The sequence below is a fragment of the Alligator mississippiensis genome, chromosome 1 (genome assembly GCF_030867095.1).
Source record: "Alligator mississippiensis isolate rAllMis1 chromosome 1, rAllMis1, whole genome shotgun sequence".
NCBI classification, from domain to species: domain Eukaryota; kingdom Metazoa; phylum Chordata; order Crocodylia; family Alligatoridae; genus Alligator; species Alligator mississippiensis.
This window is the reverse complement of record NC_081824.1, coordinates 425,031,537-425,050,506: the sequence shown is the minus strand read 5'-3', so window position 1 is coordinate 425,050,506 and position 18,970 is coordinate 425,031,537. Positions and strand designations below refer to the sequence as shown.

General features: G+C 41.5%; 1 protein-coding gene across 6 annotated transcripts in view; it reads left to right on the top strand.

The window, feature by feature from the left end:
• Positions 1–18,970, top strand: part of FRY (FRY microtubule binding protein) — a 468,020-nt gene that overhangs the window by 101,736 nt on the left and 347,314 nt on the right. For 2 of the 6 annotated variants that reach the window (XM_059718005.1, XM_059718041.1), the window contains exon 1: positions 7,943–8,244. The exons of 1 other annotated variant lie outside the window; for it this stretch is intronic. In XM_059718005.1, coding sequence (XP_059573988.1) covers positions 8,040–8,244 — 205 coding nt within the window. In that variant the 5' untranslated portion in view covers positions 7,943–8,039. Of the gene's footprint in view, positions 1–7,942; positions 8,245–18,970 lie in introns of those variants that run through there. 3 more of the 6 variants (XM_019498273.2, XM_019498271.2, XM_059717914.1) reach the window with 2 other exon arrangements.

Below are 18,970 nucleotides of genomic sequence, written 5' to 3'. Positions count from 1 at the left end.
GCTGAGCCCCACCTACTCCATGCATTGGATTGGGCCACCACAGCACTCATCCTGTGTGCCAGATATGTGCCACCAGCTGGACTTAGTGCGGCATTCTGATGTATCATTGGAACCTGATGGGCACACCTGATTATTTCAGAAAACCTGAATGGCATCCCTTTCCAAACTGTTAAAAATACTAAACAACAGAATCCCAAATATGAAAGCTTGAGGCACCTTCCCATCTTCTGTCGCACAGAACATTTAACCATGTATTCCTATACTTTATTTCCTGCCTCCTACCCATTTCTGATCCAAGACAGTACTTTGCCTATCACCTCATGACTCTTTAGGTTTTTTTAAGTGCCTTTGGTGGAGGACCTTGTTGAACAGTTTTGAAAATATCAATTCATAATTAGTTCTTTATCTGTTACTTTTTTGATGTGTTCAAAAAATTTTTACAGATCAATGACAGTTTTCTTTTGCAGAAACTATACTGGTTGCATCCTAAATTATCATCTTCCAGATATTTTGTTCTGTTTGCAGTTATCATTTGAGTTAATTAACCAGGTACAGACACATGGCTCACAGTTGTTTCATCCAACTGTGAATATCCTCCTTTGAAAAATCTCCTTTCTGTTGAATATACAGTATTTGCTGCCATCTCATCCTCCAGTATAAGTTACTTTTAATGATAAGTAGCATATTTTTGCTAACAGTTCAGTCATTCTTATTCTTTTGAAATTCTTGGCCGTACACTATGGGACAAAAGATGGATGCTGTATGACTAATTGCATTTAAGGCCGCTTGTACATATGATGGGGATTTAGTTCTCCCTAAATTGAAATGGTGGGTTTTTAACTGTGTCGATTAAAAACCCACCGTTTCAATTTAGGGACTTCCATCACTGTGATGGCCTGCCGTCAGCTCATGCCTCCAACCCCTAGCCACGGGCAGGCTCTGCCAGAAAAAAAAAAAATAGCAGCCCCTCGCCACATTTTTTTCCTCCTGGCCCTTGGCAGAGCCTGCCCATGTGAGCTGCTGCTGGGTTGCACAGCCCCTGAGCTGCAGGGGGATCTGGTGCTTCCTAGGAGGCCAGAGAAGGTGGTGGGGATGGTGCATGGGGCACTAGAAGCCATCTAAGCCTGAGCTTCCCCAAGCACGACTAGGCTTCCTGTACCCTATGCACCGTCCCCGCCACCTTCTCCAGATGTATCGCTGCAATTTGTTACATAGCAAGCTATAATACATTGGATGTGTTTCCCGCCACACTTGTACAATGTGACAAAATTAAAATGAAATACACCGCCACAGGTGTAAACAGTGATGCCATTAAAGCGGTGGAAAAGGGCAATTAAGCCACTTTAAAGGCCAATTTCATCATGTGTACAAGCACCCTAAATTCTTAGTTTGTTACAATACCTTGTCTCTTGACAATTCAGGTCCTGATCTTTACAACCAGAAAATAGCAGGTCTAGAGAAGGTATCTTCCCCACATTCTCTTTGGTAAGGACTGATAAGTGGAAAACTTCATTGACAATGCCCTTGTGTTTATTAACGTGTTTACTTCAACCACTCTTGATCCAGAAGAACAAAAAAGTCTTTTTACAGATCCTTGCTTGGGATACGCTTGTTGTTTGGTTGTATGGTATATTTTAGTGATTCACTTCTCAATCTTTTCATTTCCTGATTTCCCGCTTTACACTGTGTGCTGTAATTTACACTTATTTGTTGAGTTCAGTAGAATTAGCTTGCCAAATTTCAAAATTTTGGCTTGAATAACCTTTTGACTCTTGCCATTCAGAGAGGCTACTATACTACTTTTTTCCATTTTGCTCAGAGTTATGCAGGCCTTCTGGGAGAAAGAAATCTGTCCAACTGAAGATATTTAACACTTAATCTGCAAAAATGAGTTGTTTGATGCTTAAATTTAACATTTAGGGGCTAGGCACTCTCTAAACCTCTGATCAGCTGCTATCTCTGGAGATACCTAAAGTCCCCATGGTCTGTAATTTTTCTGCCATTGGACATGTGCAAAACTGCTGAAATTGTGAGGCCAGCCAGTGGCTCAGAGCCCTAACTCTCACCTAGACCCTGGCTAGATTCTCAGACTAGGTATTCACCTGCCTATTTGATCCAGTAGGTATTCTCCAGGTATGTCTTCCAGGGTCCTGCACAAGAGGCAGCTAGTAGTCCTTGGGGAAGACTATGTCCTCTTCCATTAGACTTAATTCTCAGAGTACTCAGCAATGTGATAGAAGACCTGTTGGCAAATCCCCACTCATCTGATTTGGAGTAGGGACTTAAACCAAGGTCACCTATGTCTCAGTGGAGTGTTTCAACTATCAGGCTATTGGATGTCTTAGGACGACAAAAGTTTTCCTCTTGAAGCTGTTCCGTTTGGCACAATGAATATTTATTTATACAAAGAGAAAAAGAATGAGGGATTCAATAGCCAGTGGAACATGGGAGAGTCAGGTTCAAGTCCCCACTCTAATGTGCATTTAATTATTTATACTTAGTGGAACAATAGCAGCAGGAAACCCTGAGAAACCCATTCCCCAGAATATCCAGTAGTCTGGCAGTTCCATTTGATTTTCTTTTAAAAAGTCTCTGCTTCAAATGATGCAGGGTGAGGATTTTAAAACAGATCTCCCACTTCCTATGTGGGCGTTCTAGCTATTGGATGCTATGGGCAGGGGGAGCTCTCCTGTTGCTCTTTAGAAAGGGATGACCTATCTTAGGTGCCTAAATCCAGGGGAGAACTGAGCATCCTAAATGGAGCTAGGTATGCCTCTCTGACCTGCAGTTTGGTACTCATTTTCCTTTGACTGATGGAGTTTAGTACCTGCTTCTCTCCTTGGCATGTACTGTTGGCTAGCTTGGGCAGCTACCTGCTTAGGTTGTTCACTTTTGTGAATCCCATTCTTAAGTTCCTCCCTGTGCATAAGGCAAGGAGTCTGGGTGCCTATTTTGAGACTGTAAATTCCACTGAACACCAGAGCATTGCAACAGTTAAGTCTATGTGGATGTATTCCTTAGGGCTAGGTCCACTGAAGTGCTAAGTATTTATAGCTCCACCTAATTTCTTTGGGAGAAGTGGATGCCCTAATCCTAGGTTTTTCAGGATAGCTGCTTATAATTTTTAGACACTTCATAAAAATTAGGCCATACTGAAAAGACAGGAAGCCTGTCAGAACCAGGAAGAGAACTTAGATTTTGTGAATCCCAAGTGTGCTGCTTTTGATTTAAAAACATCCTCAAAAACTCTCTTTTTTCCCTCCTGGTGTACTTCCACAGGACAGTACCCGTAAACAACTTGCTAGGCTAAATTATAATTTTCTTGGGGGACAGAGTACTACTTAATAAATTATGTGTGCCTCTTCATACACCGTTTTCAGTTTTCTTTTTTATCTTCCTTGTCCAAATCAGTCACTGTCTTGTTTTAAATTGTGATATCTGTTGAATGAATAAGGCATTATTGCTGTAGGCAATGCATTAATTTTGGGAAATAATTCAATAATCAAATAATTCTCTTTTATCAAATATTTCTCTCAATAGTCTCTCCAGTTTGTATTATATACTCGACCAATGTGATTATCTTTAAAGGAGAAGTTTCAAAATTGATCCAGTTGTATTGTCTGCAAAACTATTTGAAAACAAGAACTGAAAGTATCTTTATTTCTAGACAAGATCCTTTTTTAAGCCAATTTTCCTTTTTTTTCATTCCAAATATCAGATGTGTATCAGATATCAGATTTGTATTTATAAATTACTATGTAAATATATTTTGAGCAAATCGTATTCTCTAAATCTTTATTAAATCTTCAAGTGACAAGTCCTTATTTAGTAACTGACATACTCTTACGTGCAATTTCACTCACTCTGGTTCTCAGTTGCTTGCATTTTGTAAGTTCTTTCCTCTGGCTAGTATTGCAGAAAAAATGGTACTTTTGCTGTGGCAACTGACACTGTCTTAGCAGCATTTCTGCAGTACTAATGCTTTTTTATTTTTGATATGTTGCCATTCCCTAATGCCTGCTGTTACATGACCATGACATTTCAGCAGAAAATTGACTTCCCTCAGTTTAGTTTACCTAATCATAGATCAAACACCACACACCGGATCCAGGATCTGCCTCAAGGAAAAATCTCTATCTTCCATGCCAGTAGGCTGTAATCATGCAGCTAGCTAGCTCTAGTCTTCTCTTCTGCTGCCAGCCTAGCTATCAGGCTGCTCTGTTCAGCTAGCTGATTAGACCCTGATTCAATAATTAGAATATTTATATACTCCAGTTGTTTTTTATTTTGAATGTTGTGTGTGTGTGTGTGTGTGTGTGTGTGTATGCTTCATGAAATTCAGTATTGTGTCTGAATGGATTGGAGCACTTGCAGAGCTAGGCTGAAACAAACATGTACACTGGTACACTTGGCTATTGTGCATGCTCAGACCATTTGTCATTTTGTTTCAGATATGCATGCCCATTTAGTATACATCATTTTAAATTCATTAACTGAATATTCATATGCAAAAGGTACACAGTTGGCCAATTTCCAAGGTGAGGGACCCCTTTTCTGGCCAGTCTGTGTATTGCCATTTTTTACCACAATGTTTTTTTACAATCTCACTGGTTCCTTTGCCCTCAGGCTTTTGACTGCTCTGTTCAAGCATTCTGTATTGCTCATGCTAGTTTAACGAGGTGTCTTTTGGTGGTTTCCATCCCCACCTTCTCTGAGGGTTGCATAGATAGAATTCTTCTACAAGAAAATTGGGTTTAACAAATAATAGAAGGCTATTTTCTTAGATCTGGTTAGAACTCTTGAGAAAAGGATGTGTTTGACTCATAACTTTGGCCAAATTCTTTTTTTTACCTTACAGAACATAAATGTTAATGTGTGAAGAAGTAAGGTATTTTGTTGCTCCTGTGTTAGATGGGAACTTTGTCATATGTCTCATGGGCTCTCTCATTTTCAAAGTATTTTCACAGTTATGTTCATTGCAAGCAATGCCTTCATTCTCCAGCATCTGATGAAAATATGGGAAGAGAACTCGACCCTCAGATACTTTGCGGATGAAGACTACCATCCTCTGAGGGCCATCATAATATTGCTATAAAATCGGTTCATACATCATCGTCATAGATGCCAAAATACCATGCTTTTCACCTGCTAGATCAAAGAAGGATAGAGAGAAGCCACCCACAGGCTAGGTACAGACATTCAGGGAAGTTAGGGGTAGGTTAGATCGCATTAAAAATGGCAACCTGATCTAACTTAGTTCACCTTACACTAGCTAGGTGGATCAAAGTGTGAACTGTATAGAGACTGAGGACAATTAGATCAGTTTAAGAATGGCCAACCCAATCTAAGTTAGGTGTACCTCAATCCTTCCTGTGGACCCCACCTGCCCCCCAATTCCCCCAAGCCCCCCTCCCTCCTTAGCTCTTCCCATCCTGACTTACCTTAAATTCGGTGGCCATTTTTTATTTGATCTAACCCCCCCGAATGCATGCAGCCATTGGCATTCAGTTTCTACTGAAAGAATTGCCACTTTTTCAGGAGAAACCAGGGTATCTGGGTTTAAAGAGCGCTAAAACCTGTCTCTATAGGGATGCCTAGAGCTGAGGATGGAGGAGATTTTCTGATCCCCAGCTGCATGTGACCATTCCAGCACATATAGCTGAGGATGGGGGAGAGTTTGGTGTCTTTCCCCACTGCTCTGTAGAGACCAGGAGGAGTGGAGTAGCTGCTTTTCCCCAGACCAGGGTTGCCCTGTTATGTGGAAGGTACAGGAACAGGGGAGAGTGGGCAGCTGCAGGATGGAATGCCTGTATGATCCTTCTCCCAGAAAGATTACTAGCAGTGGAAATGTCCCACAAATTTCCACAACTAGAAATAAACACCTGTTCATACCTAGAATTGCTTTAGTAGCCAACATGAATAATGCAATGAGCTTGCCACCCATTAGCAGTTTGCAGTTTTCCTTTATATTTCTGAAACATAAAACCCATATATCCCTTTATTCAAAATAACATAGGAAGAGAGATTCTCTTAAAGGTGTATAGAATGATTCTCAAGGCATATTAGGGATCATAGGAAAGTAGGGCCAGAAGGGTCATCTAGCGCAGCCCCTGTTCAAGGCAGGATCTTCCCTGACTAAGCCAGCTGAGTGACTGTCCAGCCTGCTCTTGAAACTTCCAAGGATGTTGATTCCATAGTTTCTCTAGGCAATTTGTTCTGATGTTTGACCACTCTCATAGTTAGAAAGTTCCTCCTAATTTTCAACCTACATTTCCACTGCCACTTTTTGAAACCATTGCTCCTAGTCCTCTATGGTTACAGAGAAAATCCTATCTCCATCCTCTTTATAATTACTTTTCAGGTATTTGAAGACTGTTATCAAATCCACTCTTAGTCTTCTCTTGTCTGGACTCAATAACCCTACCTCTTTCAGTCTTTCCTCCTAAATCTTGCTTTCTAGGCCCCTAATCATTTTTGTTGTTCTTCACTGGACTTTTTGCAAGCTCTCCTCATCCTTGAAGTGTAGGGCTCAAAGCTATATGTAGTATTCCACATGAGGCATTACTAGTGCTAAACATAACAGAAGAATCACTTTCCTTGATTTGCAAGGAACATTCCTGTACAAGCAAGTACGATCATCTATGCCACAAAAGCATGCTTTTGGCTCATATTCAGTTTATGGTCTACTGTAACCCCCAGGTCCTTCTCTGCAGTACTGCCACTCACTCCGCATTCTGTATTTATTTGCATCTGCATGCAATTATTCCAGTGCTGGATTTTGCACTTGTCCTTGTTGAATATCATCTGATTGATTGTGGACCATTTTTCCAGTCTATCCAGGTCATTCTAGATATTAAGCGTGCATCGTATCTTTAGAAAAATAGCTTAAAAAGTTCAAATGCAAAAACAGATTAAAATCACTTAAGGAAATTAAGGTTGCCTCTCAACTGATTTAAATCAAGATTAAAATTGTCTTGTTGGAAGTCAGAGACAGCAAAATGATGCGTTAGAAAGACCTATGTAAATCTCAGTGGATTTTACCGGTAGTAGCAAAGACAGACAAGGAAGATGACTGTACTTCTAATTAGTATCCTAACTTTTGCTTGTTGTAAAAGTTCAGATCTTTCTGTCTATACAGAAGTTATGTATGTTCAGCGTATATTAAAACAGTTACCTAACCAGCAATTAGGCTACCACATTTTATAGGCTTCCCATGTTATAGTGAAGAAATACAATTATTACTGCTCCTTCCCAGCACCTTTAATATGTCTGCAGTTATTTAAAAAAGCGATGGGATTGGAGGAGTGTGTGTGTGCATGTGTATGTAGGAATGATGTATGAATTATCCTAATAGAGGTAACACTTTGGAGAAACCCTTGTTCAGATAAGTCAGTGGTTCTGAGAACAGAAATAAAGCACAGTGCAAAATTTAGGCACAAAAATCTCTTGAATATTTTTCTCAAAATGTGTTCTACTTCTGACAAGCCAGTTATATTTAATCTATAGAAGGACCCGAGCCTCAGATAAGAACCCAAATATACTGGTCAGATATTTTTTTTCCTGAATCAAATAGCTTGAAGGATCTCTCTCTCTTACAGTGGGCATGCCAAGTTAAACAAATACTGCTAGGGAAGTACTAGTGAAATGAAGTGAGAAATACTGTTGGTGAAACATGAAATACAGTGTCCTGTACAGCAGCTGCCATTAAGCAGTTTTGTTTTTCCCTTTATGCATCATGAGCTGGTGAGTTCATGTTTGTTAAAACTTTCCAGTCATCCAAAAACTTTTAGCCTAATGATTTCTGTGTACCTCCTCCTCTGTGCTATTTAACTGTTAAAAGGAGGGGTTATGTAGTAATTCTACACCTGGTTGAGCCTACGCCTATCAACTTGCTAAACTTACCAAACAAGTGCAGACTTAAGCATGAGAACATCTGAACTTGCTTGGGACTGTGACCACCAGTTAAATAAGTCTTTGGATTTTCAGATTTTTACTGCTTGGGTTTACATTAGGGTAGCTTTACAAATGAGTCTATTGTAATGGCAGTCGATGACAGCAATTTATACTCTAGAACTAAGAGTAAACTGAATTCATATCAGAATGATTATGAATCAGTCAGACGGAGTAGCTTACCACCAGACCTCCTCCCGGGAAATGACCTTAAAGGAAGGTTTCAAAGAAATATTAAGAATTTAGAGCCTATACACCCCAGACGTCCTAAGAAAAGACCTTCTCTTTTCCGAGGTAGGACATGCTGTGTTTTACTAGTACACTGGTGCAGTACCTTTTTATCTTTTGTGCTGATATGTGAGGAATTTAGTAATTGGTTTCTGTAGTTATTAAATGAAATCTATTCCAGATAAAATAAGTTGCATTTACAAATTAAAACAAAAGAAATATGATATGCCATTGTAACTAAAAAGACAGTGTCCATTGGTATCTTTGTGTTTGTATTGTTTTTAATACTTGCCATTTAAAAAAAAATCAGTTGACATGTATTAAAGTGCTTAAAATTAGGTCCTTAGCTTCACTTACAAGAGAGATAATCAATTAAATTGGAGATATCCGATTTTTATTATTTTTGTATCTTGTTTTCTTTCTGGGGAGAGAGAGATGTAGACTTGTTCAGTGAAGCTGATCGTTTTTGTGTAGCCAGAAATTAACACCATTAAATACTCAGATGCATGCTTTAAATTCCTGTCTTGCACTGGAGCCTAAAAACATTTGTAATAAGTGATTCAGTTTAACTCTCTAGTTAAGATATTTGAATAAGGTGGATCAGTGGGTTGAATCAAGATAAAATAGGCATGTATTTTTATTTAAAATAATGTAAATAGTATCTAAAATAGACCAAAGATTAGGATGGACACACAAAAGATTTGTTATGGTGTGTTGCATTTAGAAGAATTTTGACATCTTTTACCAGGGGGATTCTAAATATCTGGGTTAATTTCCGTAGAAACTGGAAGTATAACTGTGAGACAACTGGAACAAGTAGAAACCTCTCATTCTATAGGATAAAAATGTATTCTGAAATTAGTTATTTGATTTTTTTAGATGGGAAAAAAATTGATGTATTTCAATTCCTGCTGGGTAATGGTATAGCAGTACAGATATATTTGAAATAAAGATCTTTTTAATGGCAGGGCAGTGTTCTAGACCTCCTTTGAAAGGCTGGAGGCAAAAGCCTTGTTGTTAGGGTGAAACTTACAAAAAAAAATGTGAATAAGGGTAAGAGAGTGGAAGACAAGATTTAAAAGGAGAATGTACTCTGCTCAGTAGTTAGAACCTCCAAATTAAGTTGTAGGTGCTATGGGCTTCCCTTTTTACATTAAAATGTTTTTGACACATAAGAAAGTAAGGTTCCCTTCCCTGTCATCCTCTTAATTTCACTCTAAAAAGTATTTCCTATAATGTTTGTGTTGGTTGATTGAGGTCTGCCCTGTAGCTCCACCACTTCCCAGTGCCTGAACTGGCTTTTCCTGAGGCATTCCTGATTGTCTGTGATAGTCAAAATATGGTGTTTCTGGCTGGATAAAGTGTCTACTTTTTTCTTTTCTTCTGTTTCGCTCATTTGTTTTCTTCTTTTTTTCTTTCGCTCTGCCGAGTCGAGGCGGGGCGCCTGCTCCTCGCCCTGTAACACCCCCGGCTGCTCAAGCTGCCTCACGCGGGTCAAGCCCTGAGGCTCCCCATGGGTGTCCCCGCTTGCGGAAATGTAAATATGTCACTAGACCTTTGGCTCGCTATGGTTTTTAGTCTAGAGTGTACGGGCAGGCCTTGCAGGCCGTGAGCCCAGGACCATGTCTGTGAGGCCCAGGTGTTCAGGCCAACCTGTACATACTCTTTACTGGCCCCGATTTGTCACCCTCCCTGGAATAAACGCCTCTTAAAAGTCAAAGTCAAAGTCTGCAAACCGGCCGCCGCTTTCCCGCTCCGCCACGTGCCCAAGTGTAAGGTTTGACCTAGAAACTACTATGCAAAGCCTAAGCAAAAGTGAATGTTATGTGTCGAATGCCCATCTGCAATGATAAGGAGCAGACAGTCTTAGATAGAGGAAGCTTGAAAACAAAAAACAGAATCAGAGGTACTGGAACAAAGAGCTCATTATAATACTAAAAATCACACCCCGAGGCGGGGAAGATATATGCTAATGGAACATATATGTACGTTAATGAGATACATAGCTAAAACACAGGTATAGAGACATGCTCAGTAAAGAACTCCTTGCGTCACTCCTTTATAACCAATTAGCAAACAAGGATGCTTATGAAGATTCAACCTCTGGTATATAAGGGGCTCAATATTGAATATGTGTGTGCTTGTCTTGTGAAATTATTCCGCTTGCACCTTTTTATTGCTAGCAATAAATCTTTTTTATACTTTCACCCCTGGTATCTTTATTGGCCTTTGCATACCGGGCACGAACCCAGACTTGAGCTGGGGCCTAACACAAGCACAGGCTTCTTCCAGTCCAGGTCCAGGTCGAAGTTAAGTATTTGATCCAGGGCGCGCGGGCCAGGCGGCATTTTTGCGAAGAGGGGCCCAGCACCTTGCCCTGGCCGTGAATATGTTTGGTAGACTGACCTTGCCTCAGATAATCCTGGCGATGGTCCTTGGCGTTGGTGGAGGAATCTACATCTTTAAACCAATCTTTGACCAGTTCAGAAGAGAACAGAAACAACTTCAGGAAAAACTGGAAGCACCACAAGACATAGCAAAGGAAGACTAGTGAGACTTATGCGGAGCTGCTGCGCTGTGTTGACTTGGGCAGTGTATGTTTATGCCGTAATGTGATAAAAAAGTGCAGTTTATCCTTCAAAATCAAACTTGTTTGTATTGGTAAAGAATAAATAATGGCAAGTCAAAGTCTTTCTTTCTTTCTTTCGGCCCTGCACCGGCTCGTGCCGAGCCTGGCCTCCGCCAGCCTCACGGCAGCTCTCGTCAAGGCACGCTCCACCCGCCTGGAGCACCTCCTGGACCCCGCTCGGTCGGACTGGCTGTCACCCGAGGCCCTGGCTGCCCGGCTGGCGATGCGCTCCGTCCGCACCGCGGGGCGGCTTCTGTGGGCCGTTAGGGCCGCCCTCCCAACGGAGGCAGTGACCGCCCTGGAAGCCCATCTCCAGGCTCGCCGGCCCCTCCCCACCGCAGATGCTGCAGAAGACGCCTTCCCACCGCTACCCGTCATCCCAGCGGTACCCGGCAAGCTGGCCGAGCGGCCCAACACGCTGCTCAGGCTCCCAGTGCCCCCCGGCAGCAATACAGGCTGCCTTTTTGGCACCCTGCCCTGCAAGGGACTCTACATGTGGGTGGTGCGCACCCGGCACGCCCAGGTGCTCGCCGGCCGCCCTGACACCGCATGGCAGCGGCGCCTGGCGCGGCCCGGGACCCCGGCGTGGCGCACGCTGTATAAGGCGCCCATCGCCAAGAAGACCGGCGACCTGCAGTGGCGGCTCGTGCACGGCATCCTGGCCACCGGCACCTTTGTGCGTCACTTGGACCCAGCGGCCTCGGCGGCCTGCCCCTTCTGCCCGGGGGTGCTGGACAAGGACATCTTCCACGCGTTCCTCGACTGCCCCCGGCTGCAGCCTCTCTTTGCCGCCCTGGGCGCACTGCTTCGGGTACTGGGCCGAGACTTCTCCGAAGACGCCTACGTCCACTCCTTTCCATACCGGGCGGCCGAGCGGGCCACGGTCAGCCTGGCCAACTTCCTGCTGGGCCAGGCCAAGATGGCCACCCTGAAGAGCCGGCGAAACCAGCTCACCGGCACCGGGATGGTTGACGCCCTGCAGCTCTTCCGCCTGCTGGTGCGGGTCCGCCTCTCGCTCGAGTTTGAGCACGCTGTCCTCCGGCGGACGGTGCCCGCCTTTGAGGAGCGCTGGGCCCTCGAGGGGGTGCTGTGCCGGGTCGAGGCGGGACGCCTGATCCTCGTTCTGTGATGCCACCGGCTGCTCAAGCCGCAGAGACGCGTCAAGCGGGCCGAGGCCCTGGACTTTTGCTCGTGCGGGTCGACCCCGGAGGCCTCCATGGGTGTCCCTGCTGGCAGAACTGTAAATACTGTAAATAGTCCTTATGTTCGTTGTGTTGTTTTTTGTTTTTTTTTGTCTAGCGTGTACGGGCAGGCCTTGCAGGCCATGAGCCCAGGCCTTGTCCATGAGGCCCAGAGCTTCGGGCATCCTTGTACATGCTTTTTACTGGCTCCGAGTCATCACCCTCCGGGGAATAAAGGTCTCTTAAAAGTCAAAAGTCTTTCTTTCTGGTTAGCTCACTTGCTCTTCCCAGTTATAGCTGTGTTCCTTTCCTATCTACCAAATTTTTCGTTTAGATGTACCCATACTTATCAACAGTAAAATAACTAAATGGGGCCACCAGGGTAGCAGCACTAAATACCACCTTTAGAGCGGGGGACAGTGGCACAAAAATAGCTTCTGTCGGCATTCCAGAAGCTGCCACTGCTCCATGTGCCACCTCTGCCTAGGACAGAGAATTGCCCTGCTATGCCTTTGCTCACCACTATTGTCTTCATTTTGATCTTATCTTATTCTCTGGTGTCCATTCAACTTTGCATCTTTATTTTCCAACCTACAAATGCTTCCCTCTTTGATCACTAAAATAAAGACTTTACCCTTTGCTTCTCATTATGCTCCTTTCCCCATCCCAAATCACCTACGCCAATACAAATAGTCATCTTCACAGTTTATACTACCTCAGACTGGAGCATACAACCAGGAATTGTGCATCTGGATTGCTGCTGTGACATTCATAAAATGAATATCATCTTATGTTGCTGTGCACTGTAGGATGTTTGACTCAAAGATAATGCAAATTACTAGTGGAATTCGATGGAAAGATGGGTCTGATCCTTCATCTGCAACATCACTGTTCTATGCAATAGGACTTCTAGTTAGAAACAGACTTTCTAGTAGGTAAGATTCTGACCCTTCCTCCCTCCCTTCTCCCCTCCCCCTGCCCCCCAGTTTACTGTTTACTAGTATGACCATTTTGGAGGACAGAAGATACAGAAAGGGTGCTGAAGTGTCTGCCTCTCCCAACACCTGGCACACTTAAGTCACCTCTTGTCTCTCTGACTCAGGTTTTGCCTTCACTGCCAAAAATGATGTACATTTGCTGTGGGCTGACTAGTGTGGGTGAGCAACTCTTGTGTAAAAACACGTTGGAACAAGGGTCTGTAGTGTTACCATATAGTAAACTGTGTCAGATCAGCATGGATGAGCATATAATATTGACTCCACCTAAATACCTCACAGTAAAAACTACAGGTGGTTTGCCTGCACTAGGAGTATACAGCTGGTTGGCTAACTTGTATTAGTTGATCCTGCTAAAAACAAGAAATGCCTTTTTATGCAATGAAGAAAAGCCTTGGCTAAATCACAATTAAGATACTTTCTCAAGGTAGATTGAGTGACATATTTCTGATGTTTAAATCCACTTATAATTTTAGCAGTCTCATGTTCTAAAAGAAGTAAATTAACCTGATGCAGCATTAAAATATGTTGACATCATATGAGAAAGGAAGACTTAACTAGAACACACAGAGTGCAACAACCTCAAAGATACTACAGATCATTTACATTACATTCTTGGCACTGGGGCATGGCTGAATTCCTTTGATTTTTTTTTTTTCTTTTGATAGCCAGGTTCTTGAAAAAATGTTTGCAAAAATCACATTACTTAAAAAAAAATTGCAAGTTATGAGTTCTAACATCTTGATTTAAGAAAATATAGCTACCTTATAGAATCATAGAAAATTAGGATTAGAAAGGACCTCAGGAGGTCATCTAGTAATACCCCCTGCTCAAAGCAAGACCATACCAGCCAAAGCTTTGTGTAGCAGGGTCTTGAAAACTTCCAGTGATGGAGATTGCACCACCTCTCTGGGTAACTTGTTCCAGTGTTTTACTACTTTCCTAGTGAGAAAATTCTTCCTAATATCTATCCTAAGCTTCCCTTGCTGCAACTTGAGACTGTTGCACCTTGTTCTGTCATCTGACACCAGTGCAAACAGTCTAGCTTCATCCTCTTTTGAAACCCCCTTCAGGTAGTTGAAGGTTACTATTAAATCCCCTCTTGCCTAGTATGCTGTTAGCCTTCTTGGCAACAAAGGCACACTGCTGGCTCATATTCAGTTTATTGTCCACTGTGACCCCCAGGTCCTTTTCTGCAGAGCTGCTGCCCAGCCAGGCAGCCCCAAGGCTGTATGGTACATGGGAATGTTCCATCCTAAGTGCAGGATTTTGCATTTGTCCTTGTTGAACCTTATGAGATTCCTTTTGGTCCAATTCTTCAATTTGTCTAGGTCACTCTGAATCCTAGCCTTACCCTCCATTGAATCTACTACTCCCCCAGCTTAGTGTCATCTGCAAACTTGCTGAGGGTTCACTCTATGCCATCTTCTAGGTCATTGATGAAAACATTGACCATACCTTTGTTACCTAGGTTCAATATTTTGATTTTTATGAAGGTTTGAACATTATGATTTCCTCCTAGAACACATTTAGTCAAAGCTACAGTTATTCTGTTTTTCTAAAACCCTGATACTTCATTGTGATCTATGTGGGTATATAGCTGGGGCAGTCCATCCCTGCATAATCAGATTTAAGACACTGGCCTTTAGTTGTCAATTATTACATAACTAGCAAATTGCCCATCAAGAATGTTGGCGGGTAAGGGTGAGCAGAGACGGAGCATTGCCACCCACCACCCTGCACCGCTGCCACCTCTCAGGAGCAGTGAGGGGAAGCTTGAGTGCGGCTGCTGCTGCCACCACCGCCCCTGCTGCTGTTGCTCTGCATCTGGCCCCCTGCCACCCCCTACCACACTCTGCATCCATCCCTGTGCCACCCCCCTCCCCCCCCGCTTCATGTCCACCTGGCCCCGCTCATCGTTCTTGCTGCAGCACTGGTTGGAACCATGCCTCCCAAGAGCATTACGGACAGACACACACGCACACAGACAGATGGACTAAGCCATTTAGATAGATAGATAGATAGATAGATAGATAGATAGATAGATAGATAGATAGATAGATAGATAGATAGATAGGGCTTGCTCCTCCTAAAGTTCTCTACCTCCCTGTCTTCTTCTGTCCTCCAAAACTGGTAAATTAAAAAATACTTTAGATGTTTCAGTATGTCCACATTTTACAGATGAAAATTTACAGAACAAGTTAAGTGATTTATCGAAGAAGGTTAAGTTACATGAATACTTTGAAAGAGAGTCAAAAGTAGAACGAAGAGCTCCTGACTTTTATCAGCAGGTTCATTTTCCTCTACATGTTTTTAGCTAAACTTGCTGTTAATTAAAAAAAATAGTTAAGCTGATATTTTTCCAGATTCTGTTAGTTACCTTATAATAAACTAGCATTAACTTGATCCATTTTCTTTTCTGTGTTTACTGAATCCTTTTCCCAACTGTACTAAGGTATTGTAAGAATGGCACAACGTTAAATATAATGGTCTGAATAAATGGTAACTGTTCTTAATTTGATTTTTTTTCTACATAAAAACTTTGCCACTTAGTGCGTATTTTATTTTTGTATGCCATTGTATATTTCTGCTCCTGCTTATACTATAATATGAATCAGCTTGGGTATCTGATATTTCTTTTTAGCATATTTAGTAATATTTTCTTTTCTTTTGTTAAGAAATGGTGGCCCCATGATTTCAAGGAAAGCCTTAGTTTGAAGTCTAAACAAGTCTAATGTAAGACATAAATTATTAAACTTGTTTTCCTCCTGGGTTCACTGGCATTCCAACATTTAGTGTGTATGGATCTTTTAACCTTTCTTTCAACCTGTGAAGAAGAGGGCACTGCCTCATCTGTGGGCTGTGTTTAGAACACTGAAGAGTCTCTCCCCTTCCATTGGGGAATGAGCCTGAAAGCGAAGATGAAAAAGACAAGGAAAGATCACAGATTTCTTTCGTGCTACTGTGGCAGGTTTTATTTTTACCCTGTCTCATTGTATCCTGATGTTTCTTTTTGCTTTAGCATTACCTCCTATTATTATGGATGCTAAGGCACTTTTATAAGGCTGAGGTTATGATATTATGTACAAACTCCATTAACTACACAGTGGGATACACTCCACTTAAAGTAATATGTTGCAAATTGCACAATGCCTAATGGCAGAGATTCTTTGCTCTAGTGTTCTTTAGCTCCTTGATCCTCAGCAGAGATTTGTGGCCAACAAACAGCCTGAGGGATAGAATGCAAAAGAATCTGGTCTAGTAACATGTTTTACTTGAGCCTTTGTCTGCACAGTATGTGCATTCCAAAGGGTACTGTTTGCAGGATATAGTGATAAAAATTTTAAATGAATGTCCATATCCATGTTAGGAAAGGTGTAGATTGAGGATAACAAAATATCTGTTTTCCAAGAAGGAATATTGAATGAATATGTAACATTTTTTTTTAAATGAAGCCTGTTAGTAGGCTATGTATAGAAAAATAAAAAAAAATTAGAGCTGTATGCAGGTGTAAATTAGAAATGAGAGAAAAATAAGAATTTGAGACAAAATAAGGAAAATATTAAAAAAATCAGAACTATATACATATTTGAAATTAGGCAAAATCCCAATTTAAAATTTAAAAAATTGAGGAAGTTTAAAAAACAAGTTCAGCCGCTTTCATTTAATTTCAAATACAGTTGGGGTTAGTATACATAATATTTGCATTTTGATATTTTTTTTTAAGTCTTTATTCAGAAATCATCAGACAAAATATTTCCTTTTCTATCTCTCTCTGCTTCTGACATTTTACCTTTGAGTACAGATGACAGAGTGCCGATTTCACATAAGTAATATTTATGCCCTTATTCCACAAACTGCTTTACCATATTAATATGATAAAAACTTTGCCTGAATAAGTACATTTCCACAGAGGATTAAACCAGAAGACCCTTGAACGCCTTTCCAACTCTGTGATGCTATGAATTACATTTTACAGGATTTCTGGAGTGTTTCATTGTACTACATCAGAAATATTCACATCTCTTCAAGTTGTAAAGGAATATTTTGAAGTAACCCAAAACACCTCAAAAAATAAAAATTCATTAAAAAAAATTAGGTCTTTGAATTATCATAAAGGCTGTGTCCAGACAAGTGCGGCCATGCAGTATGCTGCACCACAGACATGTCTGTGGTGCCACATATCTCACATTCTATTCTTTGCGCTGCAAGGGAGCAAGCAGCACAGAGGATTTTTTTGACCCCTGGATATCCACAGAAAAAAAGCAGAGCGTGCATGTGGTGGAAGTGCGCACCATCCAAAGCCAGAGCCTGGCCAGCTGGAGCCACACTCTACTGCTGGCCAGGCTCCATGTGTCAGGATTGCCACTGCTGCAGCCCCAGGAGGCCCCCAGGTAAGGCTGCTGGGGCCATCCCAGTGCTGGCCTCAGCCTCCTGTGCCAAAGCACACATGGCACAAGCATTCCCCAGGGACAACTAGCAGTGGCACAAGGTGCACCACCACTAGTTGTTCCCAGGGAACCAACTATCCATGCACTGGATGCAGCCCAAGGTTCTACTTTAACTTTATTTTGAGCTGTCATACTTCTGTGATTTTCCTTTTTTCAGATAGGCAGCCTGTGTAATCTGAATGGCTAATGAAAGTAAAATATGGCTTCCAAGCCTCCTGTTGTGACAATTGCAAAGTTATCTGTACATTAGTCATTTGGTAAAAATTGCAAAATTATCTGTACATTAGTCATTTGGTAGCTACTACTTACATGGTACTTATAGATTCATAGATGTTAGGGTCGGAAGGGACCTCAATAGATCATCGAGTCCGACCCCCTGCGTAAGCAGGAAAGAGTGCTGGGTCTAGATGACCCCAGCTAGATACTTGCTTCTTTGTAGGTGCATTTGTAGACTTGGTGGATATATCTGGTAATAGCTATTTTATCTGAGCTACTTAGTCACATAGCCTTGTACATCCCATATGGATACACCTTATCTGAGTTAAATCTCCAAATTATCATAAAACCCATGGAATCATTTTTTTTAGTATGTTAAGAAACACATCTTTTTTTAAAAATAATATTACAAAGGTTTAATTTTTTTTAATGCATCTTCAAACATAAGGTACTATTATAAGGCAAAAGTACATCAAACATTACTTTTAGTTCATAAAATAATTTGTCTCAACTCAGTATATTTCATGGAAATATTATGCACCATAAGATCAACATGTGTAATAGCATCTATACTAATAGGGAGAGACTGCTCAGGAAAAGCCCACTGGAATTACTTGGAGTTAGCAGGAAGGCTAGATGTATTGTTTGTCCGGATTAAAATGCTGTGGCACAGCTGTGTGAAGAAATCTACAGGATACACTGTGTACTAACACAGTGTTGCTCTAGACAGACATATTTGTGGTGTTTTTTGTTTAGTTTTTGAGAGTAAGCTTCACCTACTGGATTCCACACTTTGAAGGTCCTTGTAACAAAAAGGAAATGCTTAGTTTGAAAAAAATGATTTTCTGTTGGGGAAACTCTCTGTTGATATGTATTTCTAAATCAGACCCTAAACCTAAGAGGTACTGAGCACCCACATCTGCCTTTGAGTTAATTGGGATTTATATTTGCATTGTGCCTCAAGATGAAACTCTCTGAGTTGAATTATTTATTGGTCTCACTGCTCTTTAGTGTTGGAATGATGCCTTTTTGTCAACATTCAGCGTTCATGTTGATGCTGCAGTTTCTGAAACTCTACAAGCTTCTGGCTTTGTTATTTTCTTTATTTCACTGTTTACTCTAGACAGAGCAGGGTGGCACCTTTAAAGCTAAATTGTTTAGAAAGGCATAACTATTTAAGAGTGACATTTTCCTTTTAGATTAATCAGCCTCCCTCTCCCAAAAAAGTAGTCCATATTTGATAGACTGATTGTATGTGATACAGTTCAATGACCCTTTTTAAAGATCCTACAAGGAATTTTCAAATAAGGCCTAGATGGC